The sequence below is a fragment of the Tympanuchus pallidicinctus genome, unplaced genomic scaffold (assembly GCF_026119805.1).
Source record: "Tympanuchus pallidicinctus isolate F22 unplaced genomic scaffold, pur_lepc_1.0 scaffold22, whole genome shotgun sequence".
Classification (NCBI taxonomy): domain Eukaryota; kingdom Metazoa; phylum Chordata; class Aves; order Galliformes; family Phasianidae; genus Tympanuchus; species Tympanuchus pallidicinctus.
In genome coordinates this window covers 33,295,706-33,311,891 of record NW_026294739.1, presented here as the reverse complement: position 1 = coordinate 33,311,891, position 16,186 = coordinate 33,295,706, and the positions used below count along the sequence as shown (strand labels likewise).

The 16,186-nt window shown below is 36.8% G+C and overlaps 1 protein-coding gene across 3 annotated transcripts in view; it reads right to left on the bottom strand.

Annotated features, from left to right (window-relative positions):
- Nucleotides 1-16,186, bottom strand: part of LOC128082441 (neural-cadherin-like) — a 45,185-nt gene that overhangs the window by 8,091 nt on the left and 20,908 nt on the right. For all 3 annotated transcript variants that reach the window (XM_052686567.1, XM_052686564.1, XM_052686565.1), the window contains 17 exons: nucleotides 15,662-15,832; nucleotides 14,585-14,757; nucleotides 14,003-14,170; nucleotides 13,471-13,720; nucleotides 13,229-13,356; nucleotides 12,237-12,423; nucleotides 11,378-11,521; nucleotides 10,585-10,868; nucleotides 8,466-10,077; nucleotides 7,797-7,890; nucleotides 6,584-6,768; nucleotides 6,179-6,408; nucleotides 3,217-3,494; nucleotides 2,168-2,382; nucleotides 1,197-1,324; nucleotides 683-810; nucleotides 91-214 (listed from right to left, as the gene is read on the bottom strand). In XM_052686567.1, the coding sequence (XP_052542527.1) occupies nucleotides 91-214; nucleotides 683-810; nucleotides 1,197-1,324; nucleotides 2,168-2,382; nucleotides 3,217-3,494; nucleotides 6,179-6,408; nucleotides 6,584-6,768; nucleotides 7,797-7,890; nucleotides 8,466-10,077; nucleotides 10,585-10,868; nucleotides 11,378-11,521; nucleotides 12,237-12,423; nucleotides 13,229-13,356; nucleotides 13,471-13,720; nucleotides 14,003-14,170; nucleotides 14,585-14,757; nucleotides 15,662-15,832 (4,499 nt within the window). The remainder of the gene's footprint in view (nucleotides 1-90; nucleotides 215-682; nucleotides 811-1,196; nucleotides 1,325-2,167; nucleotides 2,383-3,216; nucleotides 3,495-6,178; nucleotides 6,409-6,583; nucleotides 6,769-7,796; nucleotides 7,891-8,465; nucleotides 10,078-10,584; nucleotides 10,869-11,377; nucleotides 11,522-12,236; nucleotides 12,424-13,228; nucleotides 13,357-13,470; nucleotides 13,721-14,002; nucleotides 14,171-14,584; nucleotides 14,758-15,661; nucleotides 15,833-16,186) is intronic.

The following is a 16,186-nucleotide window of genomic DNA, read 5'->3' as shown; positions in this document are numbered from 1 at the left end:
AGCAATAATTTAAGTAGTAATAGAAATTTACTATGAAAGTAATAATGAAATTTCCACCTTTGCTAAAGCAAGACGTTACTCTTCTCTTACCTGGCTATCCAAGATGAAATTGCGCAAACAACCAGAGAAGTGTTTGTGTAGCAGCTGTGGGTAGGAATATGGCAACGATTCTTTTACACCGCCCAGCTGAAGAACATGGTTCCCATTCAAATACCTTTTGACGTGATATGCATCACAAAAGCAAATGTGAATGTATCTTCAAAGACATTACATAACAAGACAGTTAAACATCTATACTGCATTTCTGAGGAATACGGGCTTTCTAAAATAACAGAAAAAGCCAAATATCTCCTCTTTCTGAAATACAGCTGATCAGCGAGCAGAAACTCCGGCCCTTTAAAGTTAAGGATAATTTATTTTTTCTTTAGTGTAACAAAGTCTGTTGGGAGATTAACTGTGGGATACTTTATTACAATTCAAATGTCTGTGTTCAGGCCAGGAAAAGCTGCAACAATGCTATACACCAAGTGCACTTTTGTGCACGCGCTCCTCTTATACTGCAGGAACAAAGAATATTTTGCATTGATAGAGGCCAGAAAACTAGAAGTTTGCTCAATGCAGTCTTAAAGGTACCACGCTCTGCAGTTCCTTCCCGTCGCTCCTCTGAGCCAAGCAAACATACCTGGCCCTTCGCGGAACAGACCCAACGACTTCGCAGTTTGTACGATCGTCAGCAGACAGCCACCTGCCCACTCCTTCCATCTCTGAAACAACAGCTGTGCTGCAGTGATCCAAAGTGAACCGAACATCCTATGCCAAAACATAGCATTACTGAATTAAGAATTACTGCAAGAATCAGGAAGCAAAATGACAGCAATTTTTCATCTCTCTTTTTTTTTTTTTCTTTTTAAGACCATAAAGCAGAAAGTGTTGTTTTTTTGGTTTTCGTTTGGTTTTGCTTTTTTTTTTGTTTAGTTTTTTTTTGTTTTCTACCATGCAATAAAAACAGTCAAGCCAAAACAGAATCATCTAACAAAAAAGATTTAATTTTTACCTCTGAGTAGTTAAACGATTTCTCTTAAATCTACAAGGACGATTAGAATAATGCATAGAATTATCCAGTCTCTTTTCTCTACTCTCACCTATCTACATAGGTAAATGCCAATATTCTGAAGGGGAAAAATCAAACAACTGACCTGGCCACTGGTTCTCACTTCCAGTTGATGCCATGTTTTGTCTGAGACATTCAGGTGACTTGGAAACTGCAGCATCACAGAACCTGAGCCGTGGCTCATCTTCAGCACAGGAATGCCACTGGAGAGTTCTTACACAGCACAGAAAAAATAAATGACATCCAGCTACAAGTATCCTTCTATTTTGGATATTTTGGCACAGCTGGTGGATGTGGATTAATGGTTCAGTATAGAAGTTTCAGTATAGAAATAACTATATTCTCTGACTACTGCTATGTAGAAATATTCATTTAATACAGTATTTCTCTACTTGAGATTGTGTCACTTCTTTGTCAAGAGTCAAACACTAGAGCTAATTCCTGATAAGCAATTTGTAGTTTTATAATGCAGATTTTACTCTCTCCTAACTTCTCCCCAGATTTACAAGTAATTGTAAAATAGAGAAGAAGATATTAATGATTAATGATATTCAACATTACCTTTCAAATAATTAAAAAAGCACCAACTATGCCACACATCTTGTATATTAATTAATTCACAAAAAAGCAGCAGCTTGCTACTGCTTTTAGATATGTATCAACTTCAGGCAGTGAGTTCTACTTGTGTATGAATTTTCCTGTGATAAGAATGGCATGCAATAGGTCTGCATTGATCATGTAACGCCTATGTTCAAAGTATCAAAATTCCTTATGGCACTACAACTTTTCTAGGAGAATTATTTTTAATATACAACTCTGTCTGTTTTATTCTCCCCTTGGTTTCCTCTGCAACAGACCAATAGTTACAGGCTATAAAAAGGCAATACATCCAAAAAGCAAGACCTGTTAAAGAACATTTCAAAATATGCTTCAAAATGTTTTTCAACATTTTCAGCCCAGAAAATAAACTATCTCATAAGATGGAAAGACTGAACACTTCTCACAGCCCACGCATTCCCAAAAGGCAATTTTTTGCACACACAGTTGCTGCATTACCTATGGCAATGAAGCTTTCTGTATTCCCAGGTTCTGGATTTGATAAAGGACCACTGTATAATAGAAGTCCATCTGGAACTGCGGTAATAAACTCTAGAGAAAGGGAGCTTTCAAAACAAGGCCTGATGGGACGAAACCATGCATAACCATTTCCATGGAAACTGTGCTTAGTCTGCTGGCAGTCTGGTCCATGAAATGAAGCAGGACAAAGACATCTGAAATAGCACAAACAAAAGATATGTCAAAATTCCCCAGTGTTCAACTGTTTCTTTGGTTCTACGTACAGTAAACATAGGGCTGAAGTCACACTCTGAAGTAATGGTGTTTGCCTCCTCAGGTATACAGAGGTGCTCAGCAATTATTAAAATGCCTTAAGAATGAAGAATATATTTATATATATAAAATATATTATAATACATAAATATATATATATAATATATATTTTATATATTATATATAAAAATATATATATTTGGCCACCATAAAATCTGCATCTGAAAAATATCTCTGAGACCACAGTGCTGGAAACATCAAATTATTTCGCTTTGTAAGCAAAATGAAACATCAAATATCAGTTGGTCAATTTACTGCAGGGAGAACTCAGCTCAAGTAAAACGTGTCATTTCACCAAAGGAATACTGCTGCATGCAAGTTGATGTGACCGTAAAGAAATTTTCCCAAGTAGTGTTTTCTGAAGCCCTTACTGCTTGCTGTTTTCACTACATCCCATTCCCCTCTGCCCCATTGCTACTTAATTCCTATTGAATGAAATGCCCTTAAAAGTTACATGTTGATAATGCCACCATTTTTTCCCAGGGTTTTTGTTCTTGCAGTATTTCCATCGATATCAAGACTAAAGCAACCATTACTGGGCCACTTGTAAAGATACTGCTGTCATTAACTTTATACTCTAGCACACTCGCAGGTTTTCTGTTTCTCCTTCAGCTAGGATTGCACTCACTGTTTTACAAGAGCTGTATCTTGTTAGCTACACTTGGCACTTTTAGAACAAAAGGAAAAAAGTAAGAAAAGGGGTGCAGTTTCCTCACCTGTAACCATTCAAAGTATCAATACACATCCCACCATTGAGACAAGGGCTGTGGGCATAGGAGGAACAAGGCTGATGGACTCGGTTCCTGGCAGCACAGGTGCAGACAGCGCTGCTGGTGGTCGTCACAGAGACCAACGACACGCTCCCTGCATCCACCACCGTTGGGATGTTGCTCACAGAGAGGTGGTTTGTACAACCACTGCCCTCGCTACAGTTTGCGCTCCTACATTCATCCACATCAATCTGTGAGATGCTCACTTGTAACGCTGACTGGACCTAAGGGAAAACAGAGTTTGACGTATTACCAGACTTTTCCTTACTCATGGTTTTATTCACTCCTTCCTTTATGAAAAAAATAAAAATTAAGCTATCATAAAATTAACAGAACACTGTAGTTTCCTGAGTATTAGTAACACCCCTGTCCATAAAGGCAAGCAAAACGATTTAACAAATGCCATGATTACACAGAAAACTTTATAGTAGGAGAATTTCCTGAAAGCTTAAATCCCTGACATGATGGATATTGCATGTGTTAAATCGATGCTGCACACTACCAGTGTTATTGCTCAGGATCAGGGCTCTGATAGCAGAGATACTCGTGATACTTGCCTTCCCAGCTGTGTGGCCTACCTCATACTTCCTGCACTCTGACAGCAACCGTAACTCCTGCTCAGATATTACATCTTAACTTCTCTTAAGTTCTGCATCCATAAGGATGCAGACTGGAAAATGGCAGCACTGAGCTGCATTTAGCAGGAATGTTTACGGACAGTGACGAGTCTGCAGGAATTAGGATTCAGCCCACTGATTTACACCCTAAGCTTCCTTTTCATCTCAAACTGTCTCAAACAAAATGCAATCAACTCAGCACCCGGTCATTATTTTTTATTCCATGTTAATCTTTGCTATTTCCTTATTTTTATCACTAATTAATATTTGCTTTGGAAGGCCCAAATAAAGAGGTCTTGTCATACAGTAAAGGTGTTTCCACAAACAGACATTAAAAAAATGTGCCCAAAGCTTCCTAATTTGATTTGTATTTGAAGGAAGATTCAAACACACCAAGTGACATGCATTTAGTGGCTAAACCTGAAAACAACAGGCCTCTCTATGGCATAGTTACAAGCAATGGAGATATACAAAGGTAATGCTAACAACATGAGATGAGATTCTTCTCTGTACACTCAATATGTATTTTTTCAAAGGATAAAATGAATGTCAATTATTTTATAAACACCTTGTGAAAAGACAAAAGGAAATACATAAATACTGAAGCTTATGTTTTGTTTTGCTTTGCAGTCATCTGAATTCACAGCCCTAAGAAAACTGACCTTTATAATCATTTGTCAGATATCCTACAATATCATAACGTGTATTGAAATCACATCCCCAAAGGCAAAAAATGTACATTACATTGACATGACACATCCTGTCAGAGCACTCTGGTGCCTGTTGCTCACATCAATCACCATTAGCAGGGAGTCAATAATGCACTCTTAGACAGCTATGTAGTACTGTTGCAGCAAAGCAGAGCGTATATAAACAATCTCAGCTCCTCTACAGGATTAGAATGGATTATTTTTACTGCTAAATAAAAACAGTTGTTGTAAAGCTACATCCCAAGAAAGTAAAGCAAATATATTAATTATTTAGCAATTCAATGAATAATTCCAGCACTAATTACTTATTTTCTTTATTTATAGTTAAACGTTACAGAAATCTGCAGAAATTCTTCAGATATTATTGGTTTTCTGTGGATTGTTGGCAATTAGTCACTGGAGCTATTAATTTAATACTGAAAGGTTATATATAATTAATACTAACTTAACTTTTTCACTACAGTATGTGAAGCAGTCCCTTGTTACCGCTTTGATGAATTCAGCAGTCATATCTGAATATCAATATCTGAAATCTGTGCAATATTCCATACTATTGTTGCAATAATTCTACACGTAAGCAGAAGAAACAGACATTACACTTTATGAATAGCACCATATTTCCAACTTGCTCTCCAAGTAGGTTCCTACAGTACACACTACGTAACATCATACAGGATGCAGGCAGGTGGCAAGACAGATACTGTTTGGTCAAGAATCATACAGACCCTACTGTAATGACATACATGGAAAGCAGTGTTCCTCCTTGAAACTTCCACAAGATGTACCATGTATTAAACTCAACTAGAATGGGACAAGATAGATTACACCTGGGTAACTCTGTTAGTGGGCACGCAGAAAGTGGTAAGATAGCAGGAGAGTTAGGTATCATCCAGAAGGGAAAAAAAACATATTTTACAATTATTTCCTTCTTTAAAAAACAAAATGAGAGGAGGAATCCCATCATATTTAAGAGTTATTCCTTGATAAGTTAAATAAAACAATTAGTTGTCTCCATCTATCTTATCTAATTTAACTGTTCTTCTAACCTGCATCTTCCTTCCAGCACGATTGTTTCTATTGACTGCCATCTCTTTGTACAGCAGAACTTCAATCTGGGTGACATCAAGCCTCTACTATAAGGTCTAACCACAAGCAGATTTGGTATTTCCATCAGCATCTAGAACATTCAAAAAGCTGTCACTTTCAAGACGTTCTCTGTATTATAGTACTACTTTATCTTCTAAGAATTATTCTGATTGATATCAGAGTATGAAATCATGTCTGATAGATTATACAATGAAACTGACTGGGAACACAGGGGATTGTACCACACAGGGCCATCAGTGTGCGACAAAAAGCTGTTGTATCTATCGCAACCGACTTCACTCATTGTATGCAAGGGATTATGGGGAAGGAAGACAACTTGAATTTAGCATTTGCTTGACAAATGTTTTGTCTCAAGTGAGGCAAAAAACAGGATCTGCAGATCCTGCATATTCTTCCAGTAAAAAGTCTGGAAAACATACCCTGAATGTGTCATTCACCCAAACACTGAGTCCACAGGACAACCCTAGAACGTACCTCATTTTTAAATGCTGCCATCTCAGCATGCAGTTTCTCAGGTCTGTAATAAGCTGAGCCATCGTGAACTGCAAATCTCACGTCTGCCTGTTTCCCATCAGCGTTCATCAAACCGAAGACAATGATATCACTAAACTTAACTGATAGCATTTTTGCCAGTAATTCCTTGAACATGTTGTATCTGTTTTTGCCATGTTCACCACTCTGTATAAAATCTTCTGCAGTGATATCTGAGTTTAGAATTCAACAATAGATAAACATGAAATAGAGGTTAATCTTTCAACTTATTTAGAAGCATACAGAAAAGTACATCTGCCCTACAATTGTTTCTAAATCAAAATCATAAAATAAGTCACTAAATACAGACACAGCTGATCTAAACTCTCAGCAGGCACTAAAACAAACCTGAGAGACGCACGGTGGCTGAGTTTTGTATGGCTTCATTTTCCAGCTCTTTGACGTGGATTTGTACTGCAGATATAACATCAGGACACAGTCCATCTGAAACTCTGATTTTTAAGTTGTATATTCCTTGAGGAGCATTATCCACCATCATCAGCGAACCAGTTCTCTGATTTAATCTGAAAGACCTAGACATAAACCTTCAATCAGGAAAACTTAATAAACCAATACTGAGAGCTTACATTACTCATTAATTTAATTCATAAAGCCTTAGATGTTGTTATGAAGGTTACAGATCAAAACTTAGGAAATCCACAAACAACATCAATGAACAACAGGAAGAGCTCAGCAAAGACCAAACAATTTGCAGGGCTCCCACAACGATGTTTCTTTGACTTCCAAAGCCCTAGACCTTCCCTGTCCTGAATCAAAGCAAGCAGTCTATAGGATCAATGTAACTGTGGAGTTCAACATAGCCATCATGTACAGGTCCACATGAAAACAGAAACTGACAGAAACACACAGAGTCCTTCAAGATTCTCATTCACCCATTCAGAATAGGAAAAAGTCAGTAATGAAATCTCTGACACAGTTTTCATGTGCCACCTCAAAGGGAAAGTAAAGAGTAACTATGGAAATATTCCATGAATGTTACTGTAACGCATTAACCTAAAATGGAAACAGTCCCAATGGCTACTGATAAATAGACTAACTCCAATAAGCTGAAGTGTTATGGTATTCCAGTACAATTTTGAATTATCATCAACAGAAATCATGGAATCTGCGTCCAATTTTAATGAAATGATTATATTATGTCCCTTGGAATTTGTGATTTGTATTCCATTAATTCTGATGGTTAGTGGCATGCAGTAAAAACAGCCAATTTTTAAATTGGATCTTACAGAATGTGTACATTTTTAAAAAGTAAGGATTAAAAACAAACATCATGGTGTGAGCCAGCATTCTCTACAGTAAAAAAAAAAAAAAAAAGAAAGAAAGAAAGAAAGAAAAAATCTTTTCATGCATTAAGTTCTTGGTGACTAGTTATCAGAGCTTTGTTTTTGTTTTGTTCTTGTTAAGTACATTCAAAAGTACATTTCTTAATAAACTCAATAATCCCAGTTTTGCGTACATCCTGAACATAAGGAAAAACATGGTGAGTAAAATAATTACAAAAGCATAATATTACTGATTGTGACACAAATACAATCCTCACTTGAACAGTTTTCCTTCAGAGATAAATGTTTTATTGTCCCACTCGTCCTGATCTGGTGCAAACACTTCCCCAAGCACTGCTGTTGACCATTTTCCTGTTGAGATAAATTATAATAAATCTGCATTTAATTTTTGCTTTTGGGCGCACTTTATATTCCACAGCTTCATTACTGGGATAATTATTTTCAGATTCCCGCATAATTTGGTGATGGCTATGATCCAAGATTCTTAAAACAGTGCAAAGCCTGCCACTGATTTCTGCCACTTCTGGAGAGGTGAGTACACCATGGATGTCACAGAAAGGCATGAAGGCCAAGCACAACCCAATACAGTGCAAGATACATGAATATAACTCCATATGAAATTCTGAGAAGTTAAAAAAATTAAAATTAAAAAAAAAAAAATCATCATAATATTCAGGGGTGAAAACCACAAACCATCGTTATTGCTCTGCTGTTTCTGACAGCACACAACTGGTACCCAGAGAGCGAGAGCATCTTGTAGGGTACAACCGGGAAATGGACAAGAAGCCATTAAGCTGTTTCAAACCATGGCCATTTCAGGCTCCTGTGGTTTGTCACAGAAGTGGAAGATCCATTAAAAATAGAAAAACTGTTCTAAAATAGCAAAATTAGCAGCCCAATACAGAACTACTGTAGATAACACTTACCTTTGTTACTGTAAACATAGATATCCTTACGGCCAGATTCATGGCAGTTGTCATTTTCATCACCAATTGTTATTGTTAAGGTGTTTGTGGAGCTCATAACTGGAATCCCACTATCTGTTATAACTATTGGCAGATGAAACACCTTCTGCTTTTCTCTGTCAAAGGACCTCAAAGCAGTTACAGTTGCAGTGTCATCTCTGTTGTCAGTAAGAGAAAAATCCAAAGAATTCTGATAATCTGGTGGCAATGAAAATGTAAACGGTGGCCCATTTTCCTCGCTATCGGGATCGTATGCATGAAGTAGTTTTGATGAATGGTTCATATGCACTATTTCAGGGCTCAACATGTTTTCCCAAACTACTGGCATGTATGGTGCCTCAAACCTTGGTCCGTTGTCATTAACATCAAGCAAGTTAATTAAAACTGTAACACTTCCAGTTTCAGCAGGTGTCCCTTGATCTGAAGCTTGCACAATTAGACTGTATTTCTGAATGACTTCACGATCTAGTTTATTCTCCACAATCACATGACCATGCTGGTCAATGACAAATTGCCTCATGGGATCTGAATCTGACTTTATAGAATATATAATGTTCCCATTCAAACCCGAATCCTTGTCTGTCGCTCTCACTGTGGTTACTGTAGTACCTACAGGCACATTTTCAAAAATAGGGCTTGTCTGAATAAGCTGAGAATGGAAAACTGGACTGTGGTCATTAGAGTCTTCAACTTCAATCAGGCACATAGCAGTACTAGAAAAATCAAGATCTTCCACTTTAATAGTAAGATTAAACTGTCTTTCATGCGCTTTCTCAAAATCCAATTTTTTTTTCAGTCGGATAGTGGCACATTGCCATTCTTTGTCATTCTCAATATAAAACTTCTGATCTGGGTCTCCCCTGATGATGCTGAATGTTAAGTGAGCGTTTTCCCCACCATCTGCATCTGTAGCAGACACTCGCAGAATTTCTGAGTCGATGGCACTGTTTTCGGGAATTGCCGCCTGCCACATCTCTTTTGTGAAATTAGGTACGTGATCATTGACATCTGCAATCCAGATGGTGGCAGTGCCAGTTCCTGTTAGCCCTCCCCCATCTCTTGCTTCAATGGTAAGAAAGTAAATCGCAGTCCTTTCTCTGTCCAAAACTCCCCCCGCCACACGGATAGTACCGGTATTGGGATTGATGTTAAACATGTCACTACCAAACTCATTTCTTACATTCTCTGTTATGGTGTAAGTCAAAACAGCATTCAGACCTACATTTGGATCATCGCGATCAACTGCGCTCATCTCCATGACTAATGTATCTGCAGGAGAATTTTCAAAGACACTCCCATTGCAATCATCAGGCATACATGTGAACATGGGTGCATTGTCATTTATATCCCACACATTAATAATTACATCAGCAAATCCTGTAAGTCCTTCTCCACCTTCATCAGTAGCCAATACAACAAATCTCCACAGTGCTCTTTCTTCCCGATCCAGCATCTTGTGTGCGTAAATGCTTCCTGTGTTCTCATCTATTGTGAAAATATCAGCAGCACCGTGCCCGTGCAATGAGTAACTCAAATCTCCTTCATCCACATTATCAGGATCATTTGCCATAACCTGAAGAAGTATTGAAAACAGGCATGATAATTATAAAATGATGTTACATCCTGCATGCTTATACCATCTAACAGAGCCCAAGCAAAAGTATGACATACAATTAATATGTGCATGTTAGATAGCAATTGAGAGGTGGGACAATTAAGAGTAGATAAACGTCTTTCACACTACAATAACAGTGTAGTGTATTACACTATTACAATCATCTTTTATTTTTTCATATTTATAGAGGTAATTTAACTATATTGTTCTGATAGCTACTTTAAAATGTTAATGATCTGGTTTTTAGGATCACAAATGATCCATTCTGCTTATCTTGCTTACTATATTTTTATAATTATTTTTCCATAGAAGTGCATTTCTCTTCTTCAACTGACAAAAATATTCAGTAAAACTACAGTACATTAATATATATGTGTTGCATTATTATTCACATAATTGTACCAGAGCAAACCGTGCTCTTTCATTGAAATATTACAATCTCTGGAAGCACATGAAGTGCACTACCTGAAGCACAAAGACTGGTAACCCATCCAGTTCTTCAATTATACTTCCATAGTACTCATTGATAGAGAAAACTGGAGACTCATCATTTTTATTCATGACACTGATGATGGCAACTGCATAATCTTCCCATTTCCCATCAGAAGCCAACAAGTGGATCTCATACATTTTTGTTTCTTCATAATCCAGTGGCTGGGAAATAAAAATAGCTCCCGTTTCTGGTTGTACACCAAGCACCCCTCCTGTGTTTCCAGCAGTGATCTGATAACGTAACTTAGCATTTGTTCCTGTCAATTAACAATAGTGTCAGAAAAAAAACACAATTTCTTGAGATACATTAAAACACGGGACGTTGAAATGAAGCACAACTCATATTATAACTGATGATTTTTGGTAGTATAGTTCAGTGATATTTTAAAATCTGCAGCTATGCCTGACTACTTACCCAGAACTTCAGTTTCAGATATGACAATGGGTATCAAAAAACCAAAACCTTAGTTTACTGGGACATAAAAATGTACTCATTTGCTAAAAATAAAAAATAAAAAAGTCTCAAATTTATACTGGCACAGAAATCATTCCCCATCATCCCACATTAGTGCACTGCTTCATAAAATAGGACTCACTTGATTTATGACTCCATTATCAACTAGCATTCACATGTGATCAGTTCACACTCCAAGAAGTTTTCAAATCTAAGACATCTTCCTTCCTAACACCATTAAATATCTCCTGGTGTGCTGAAATTAACTCATTAATATTTTATAAGCAGCTATGGGGAATTCCAATGCTTTACCTTCATCTTCATCATTAGCACTGACTGTAATGACAGTTGAGCCCACATCCTGATCCTCATCCACATTCACTTCATAGACACTTTGAGTGAAGACAGGTTTGTTATCATTCACATCAGTGATAAAAACACGCACATAAGCTGTGTCTAGAGAAACAAGAAACAAGAGATTAAAATACTCAGCTGTGCCACTTCTGTCAGCTACAATTCCTTAAACTGTCTAGCTGCACATTAAATGAAGACTAATACGTAGACAATAAAGAAACAAACCCTTAGGGTTGAGGACAATATATATATATACCAATATATATATACCAAAAGCACTTGGATATCAAATGAATCTCACATCCAATTTGCTTAAAGAGATAATACATGAATAATTGATGCCTAATACGGCAATTGTACAGTTTTAAGTCATAACTTCTTGTCCTTAAGCCACAAAAGTCAAACTAAGTCTTTATTTAGGCACAGCTGTAAACTGAGAATAAGATTTTCTGTCTCAAACTTTCCTTCCTTCATACTTCATAATTAGTTCTTGAATGAATACAGTGGTTTAAGAAACTTCTTCATGACCCAAACAAGGTCTGTATTCTATGGATGCGTGCATCTCTGCTAGACAGAAAATACTCTTTGAACTTTAACTATGAACCCTTATTCTTCTTTTAGTTCGAGAACAAAAACCCTGCTTGACCATCACAGTCATCATTTTAACAATTCCTTTCAGTTCTCTGGTAGACAAAATTTTTTTTAAAAAAAAAGAAAAGAAAAAGGGAAATTAAATGTTAATCTTGCATTTCAGAGCTTCTGTTTTCAGATACTAACCCAAGCAAAATCATGCTTGTCACAGACAACTGTTTCTTACCAGAATTTGGCCTCCCATGTTTTCCAGGTCGAGCTGATTCAGAGCCATCAACTGACTCAACTTCTAAAAGATAAGATCCCTTCTTCTCTCTGTCAAACACTGAGGCAGTGTATACTGAGCCTGTCTGTGAGTCCAAGCGAAAACATGTATAGTCTCCACTATGGTCATGCAACAGAGAATACGTTATCTAAAGGATTAAAAACAAGATGTTAATCTATACTTTTCTTTCATTGGATAGATCATAACTGAAGAAGTACTTAAAGAGAGGAAGACTGAGAACTGGCTGAGAACTTGAAAAATAAAGAAAATAAAGTAAATATGCAAGTTTGAGAAATCTCTAGGTTAAAGTCAATTAACCTGAAATAAACGTGTCTGATCGGTTAATGAGTTCACTAGCACATTTGCACAGTACTTGCGCGACAGCATTCAAACTTAGCTAAATATTCCAGAAACTAACATAACAGCCATGCGTGAACTCAATTTGCTCACTGCTACGGACTGCATTCTCATTTCTATATTTGTATGTTTTGATGCACTTGACTTCAGCTTTCATTTTTGCTCCCCAGAGAGAAATAAGTTTGCTTCCAAGGATGTGCCTATTTTAGATTTCTAAAATCAGTAGTGAGCGCTTCCCACAGTTTACTACTCACAAAAGCATTTAATAACCTTACTTTTTCATTAATTTGTCCAATCACATTTTAGGTCTGCATAGACCTTTCAAAACCAGAGCATCCAATAGCAAGGAATTTTTCACCTGAATTACATATTATATAAAGAAATATTTATTGCTTTCTATCTCATACCTACTAATATATTTGCATTTTTCACATGGCAGGAAACACATCATTTACGAATTTTATTCCATCTCATGCTTCCATAGTAGTCATCCCTTTTCTAGGCTGAGGACTCCTACTCTATTTAGTCATTGTTTAATATTGAAACTATATGACTGTACATTTCATTACATAAAACACAGATCCCCACTTGCTTACCTCACCATTCTGACCAAGGTCAAGGTCGGTGGCAGAGACCTGAATGACAAATGTCCCAATATCAGCTCCCTCTGTTACTGAGGCTTCATAAATAGATGAGGTGAAGAATGGGACATTGTCATTGACATCTAAAGCATCAGAAAGAGCACATAAAGAAGAAAACATAAAACAGAGTAAAAAATATATATTATTAATTAATTAATTTAATTAATTAAGATTATGTGATCAAAGCATTTACACACCTGTTACATTAATATAGATCGTAGTGAATGCTGCTAGAGGAACTGCAGCAACATTCTGTGCTCGAACTCTCAGCAGAAAGTTCTTTGTTGTTTCATAATCCAGTAGCTCAGCTACCAGGATTGAAGCAGAGCCATCATCTCTGTTTGGAGTCAAGTAGAAACGAACTGGCATGTTGGTTTCTGGTACAAGTCCCTCTTCTAGGTTGTAAGTCACACGAGGATCTCCAAGGGGAGAGGTCGCTTTGATTCTCTGCACAGTTCCAAGAATTTGAATACTCAACAAGTTTGTATGTACAGTAACATTTCTAAAGGATTCACCAACTCTTCTAGATGCTCAGCTCTCAACTGGAAACAGTAAGACAAGTCTTGCTGGTTATCAAATCCTAACCCTTCCTGACACATCTCCAGGCACAAACAGCTGCGCCCAAAGGCTACCAGCCACTACAGGTTTGGTTCTTCAGGATGTTATCCTAAACAAGCACATTCAGATACTCTAAAGCCTTATAAACAAACAAGTGTGTCCCAAACTTACCAAAACTGATGCATCTCGTGTAGTATTCTCTGGAATGACAACTTCATAGCTGTCTCTTTCCCACTGTGGAGGCTGGTTTTTTGCACTAGTAACAGTTACCACAAGTTCAACTTTACTGCTCCTATTGCCTCCATCTGTAGCAATAATATCTCGAATTATAGATGACCTCTGAACAGTAAAAAGGGGTTCATTACAGAGGGTTTTGATTAGGGCTCAGGTGAGCTTTTTTAGCAAAGTAAATGAATATGCGAAGTTAAAGGCATACTTAAAATCTGTGCAAAAGAAAAACATCCACAAACAGAAAGAAGACTTCAGAATATGAAATAGGTACAAGGCTGCTAACAAAATCGATTTTCTTTACTCAGTACTGTTGGTAAATACTACTATTTATCTCAATAAACGTTAGCAAATTTCAGCACACTAAGTTTAAAGCAAACAGCGTGAGACTTAAGTTTAATTTAAAAATGATATATTGACCCTTTAAGGTGAAGGGATAGCATAGCAGTAAAGAAAAAGCAACGACCTCAGTTCCTCCTATGCCATATCGAGAAGGCCAGTTTAAAATGAAAATAAGCACCATACCTGAGATATGGGTTGGTTAACAAATATCCAGCCACTAGTGGGATTAATTTGTAAATAATCTGTTTCTCCATCTGCTATGGAATATGTGATGACAGCATTAGAGCTGTAGTCATCGTCATGGGCTGTAACACGGAGAAAGCTGGTCCCAACTCTTGTGTCCTCTCTCAGGAAATCTAATGGAAGGAAAGGATTTTTCAGACTAATATTTCGAACTGATCATCAGTTCACCAAAGTACCATGAACATCTTACTACAAAAACATGAGGAAATACTGAAGTAAAAGTGTATGGAAAATATAGCTTTATCTTCCTTGGAACAATGCCTGTAAAATCAAACCAAATATTTTCAATTGCTCTTATCAATCCACAGCTATGGGGAACATAAATTCATATTATCATATTCATAACTTGGAAATCTTATTTCCCACAATAAATTACTTTTTTTTTTTTAAGTGTTTAAAAAAATACTAAAGGACACATTTTGGGGGATGAAATACAAACAAACAGAATTTCAGAAAAGGACCACAATATCAGAAACTACTTTCTATGATTTGTATATTTTAATTAATTGAGAATATCAATCTTTGTTGGGTTTTTTTTTATGAATAGGATCCTTGCCTCTGGGTGTTTTCCATAAATGAGCAGGATTTTGTGAACAACCAGGAAGGAAAGGTAAAACAGCAAATAATGCAGAATGATAAATATCAATCAAATGGGAAAACGTATGACCAAAAGAAAAAAAAAACATTAATCAAGAAACAAACAATTCAGTTACTGCTCAGTGCTGCAAATCACACGGTCTTACACATCTGTGCAGTGCCACAGACCCAATGCACTCAGAAAAGCACAGATAGTGAAACAGCAGTCGTTCCAAGGAATTTTCCCATAGCACTCACACAGGCCTGTTAGCCAAGGTTGTGCTGGTTACATTGCACATCATACAGAATGACAATTCTGCAATTAAGCTAAGTGCATTTCTGGCTACAATCACTGCCAACACTGACAAAATCCAAAAATCTTAGACATCAGGTAAGCTCACAGTCAAGGCACTGAAACGCTATCCAATGACTCTCAATTACATTCATAGCGGGTGTTCTCAAATCTGGGATCATTGTCATTTTGGTCCAGAATGATAACATTTATCTGACATATCCCAATGAGTGGTTCTGCTGCCTGGTCTGTTGCTGTCACAGTGACAGGATATTCCCTCTGCTTTTCTCGATCAAATACCTGAACAGTTGTCAGAACTCCTGAAAACAAATTAAATACCAGAGTTAGAATACTATGCATCTGAGAACACAATATTCAGATGTTTATTTAACCATCAACAAATAAATTGAGATACAACCCAATAGGTTAAATACAAGTATAACGTGAATTTTAGGTTTAAAGCTTCAGTCACAAGACTTAACAATCTCAAGAACTTCAATTGCTCATGCAGACACAAACTAAATACACGCTTACATCTTTGGCTCACAAGAAAGGTAATATCAGACTACTTTAAGAGATGAAGTTTATAAAAATGATTTATTTTGAAGCACATAAGGGATATAAGACATGTCTCACACGTTCTATCCTCTGAAAGTTTCACCTGAATTTAGTTT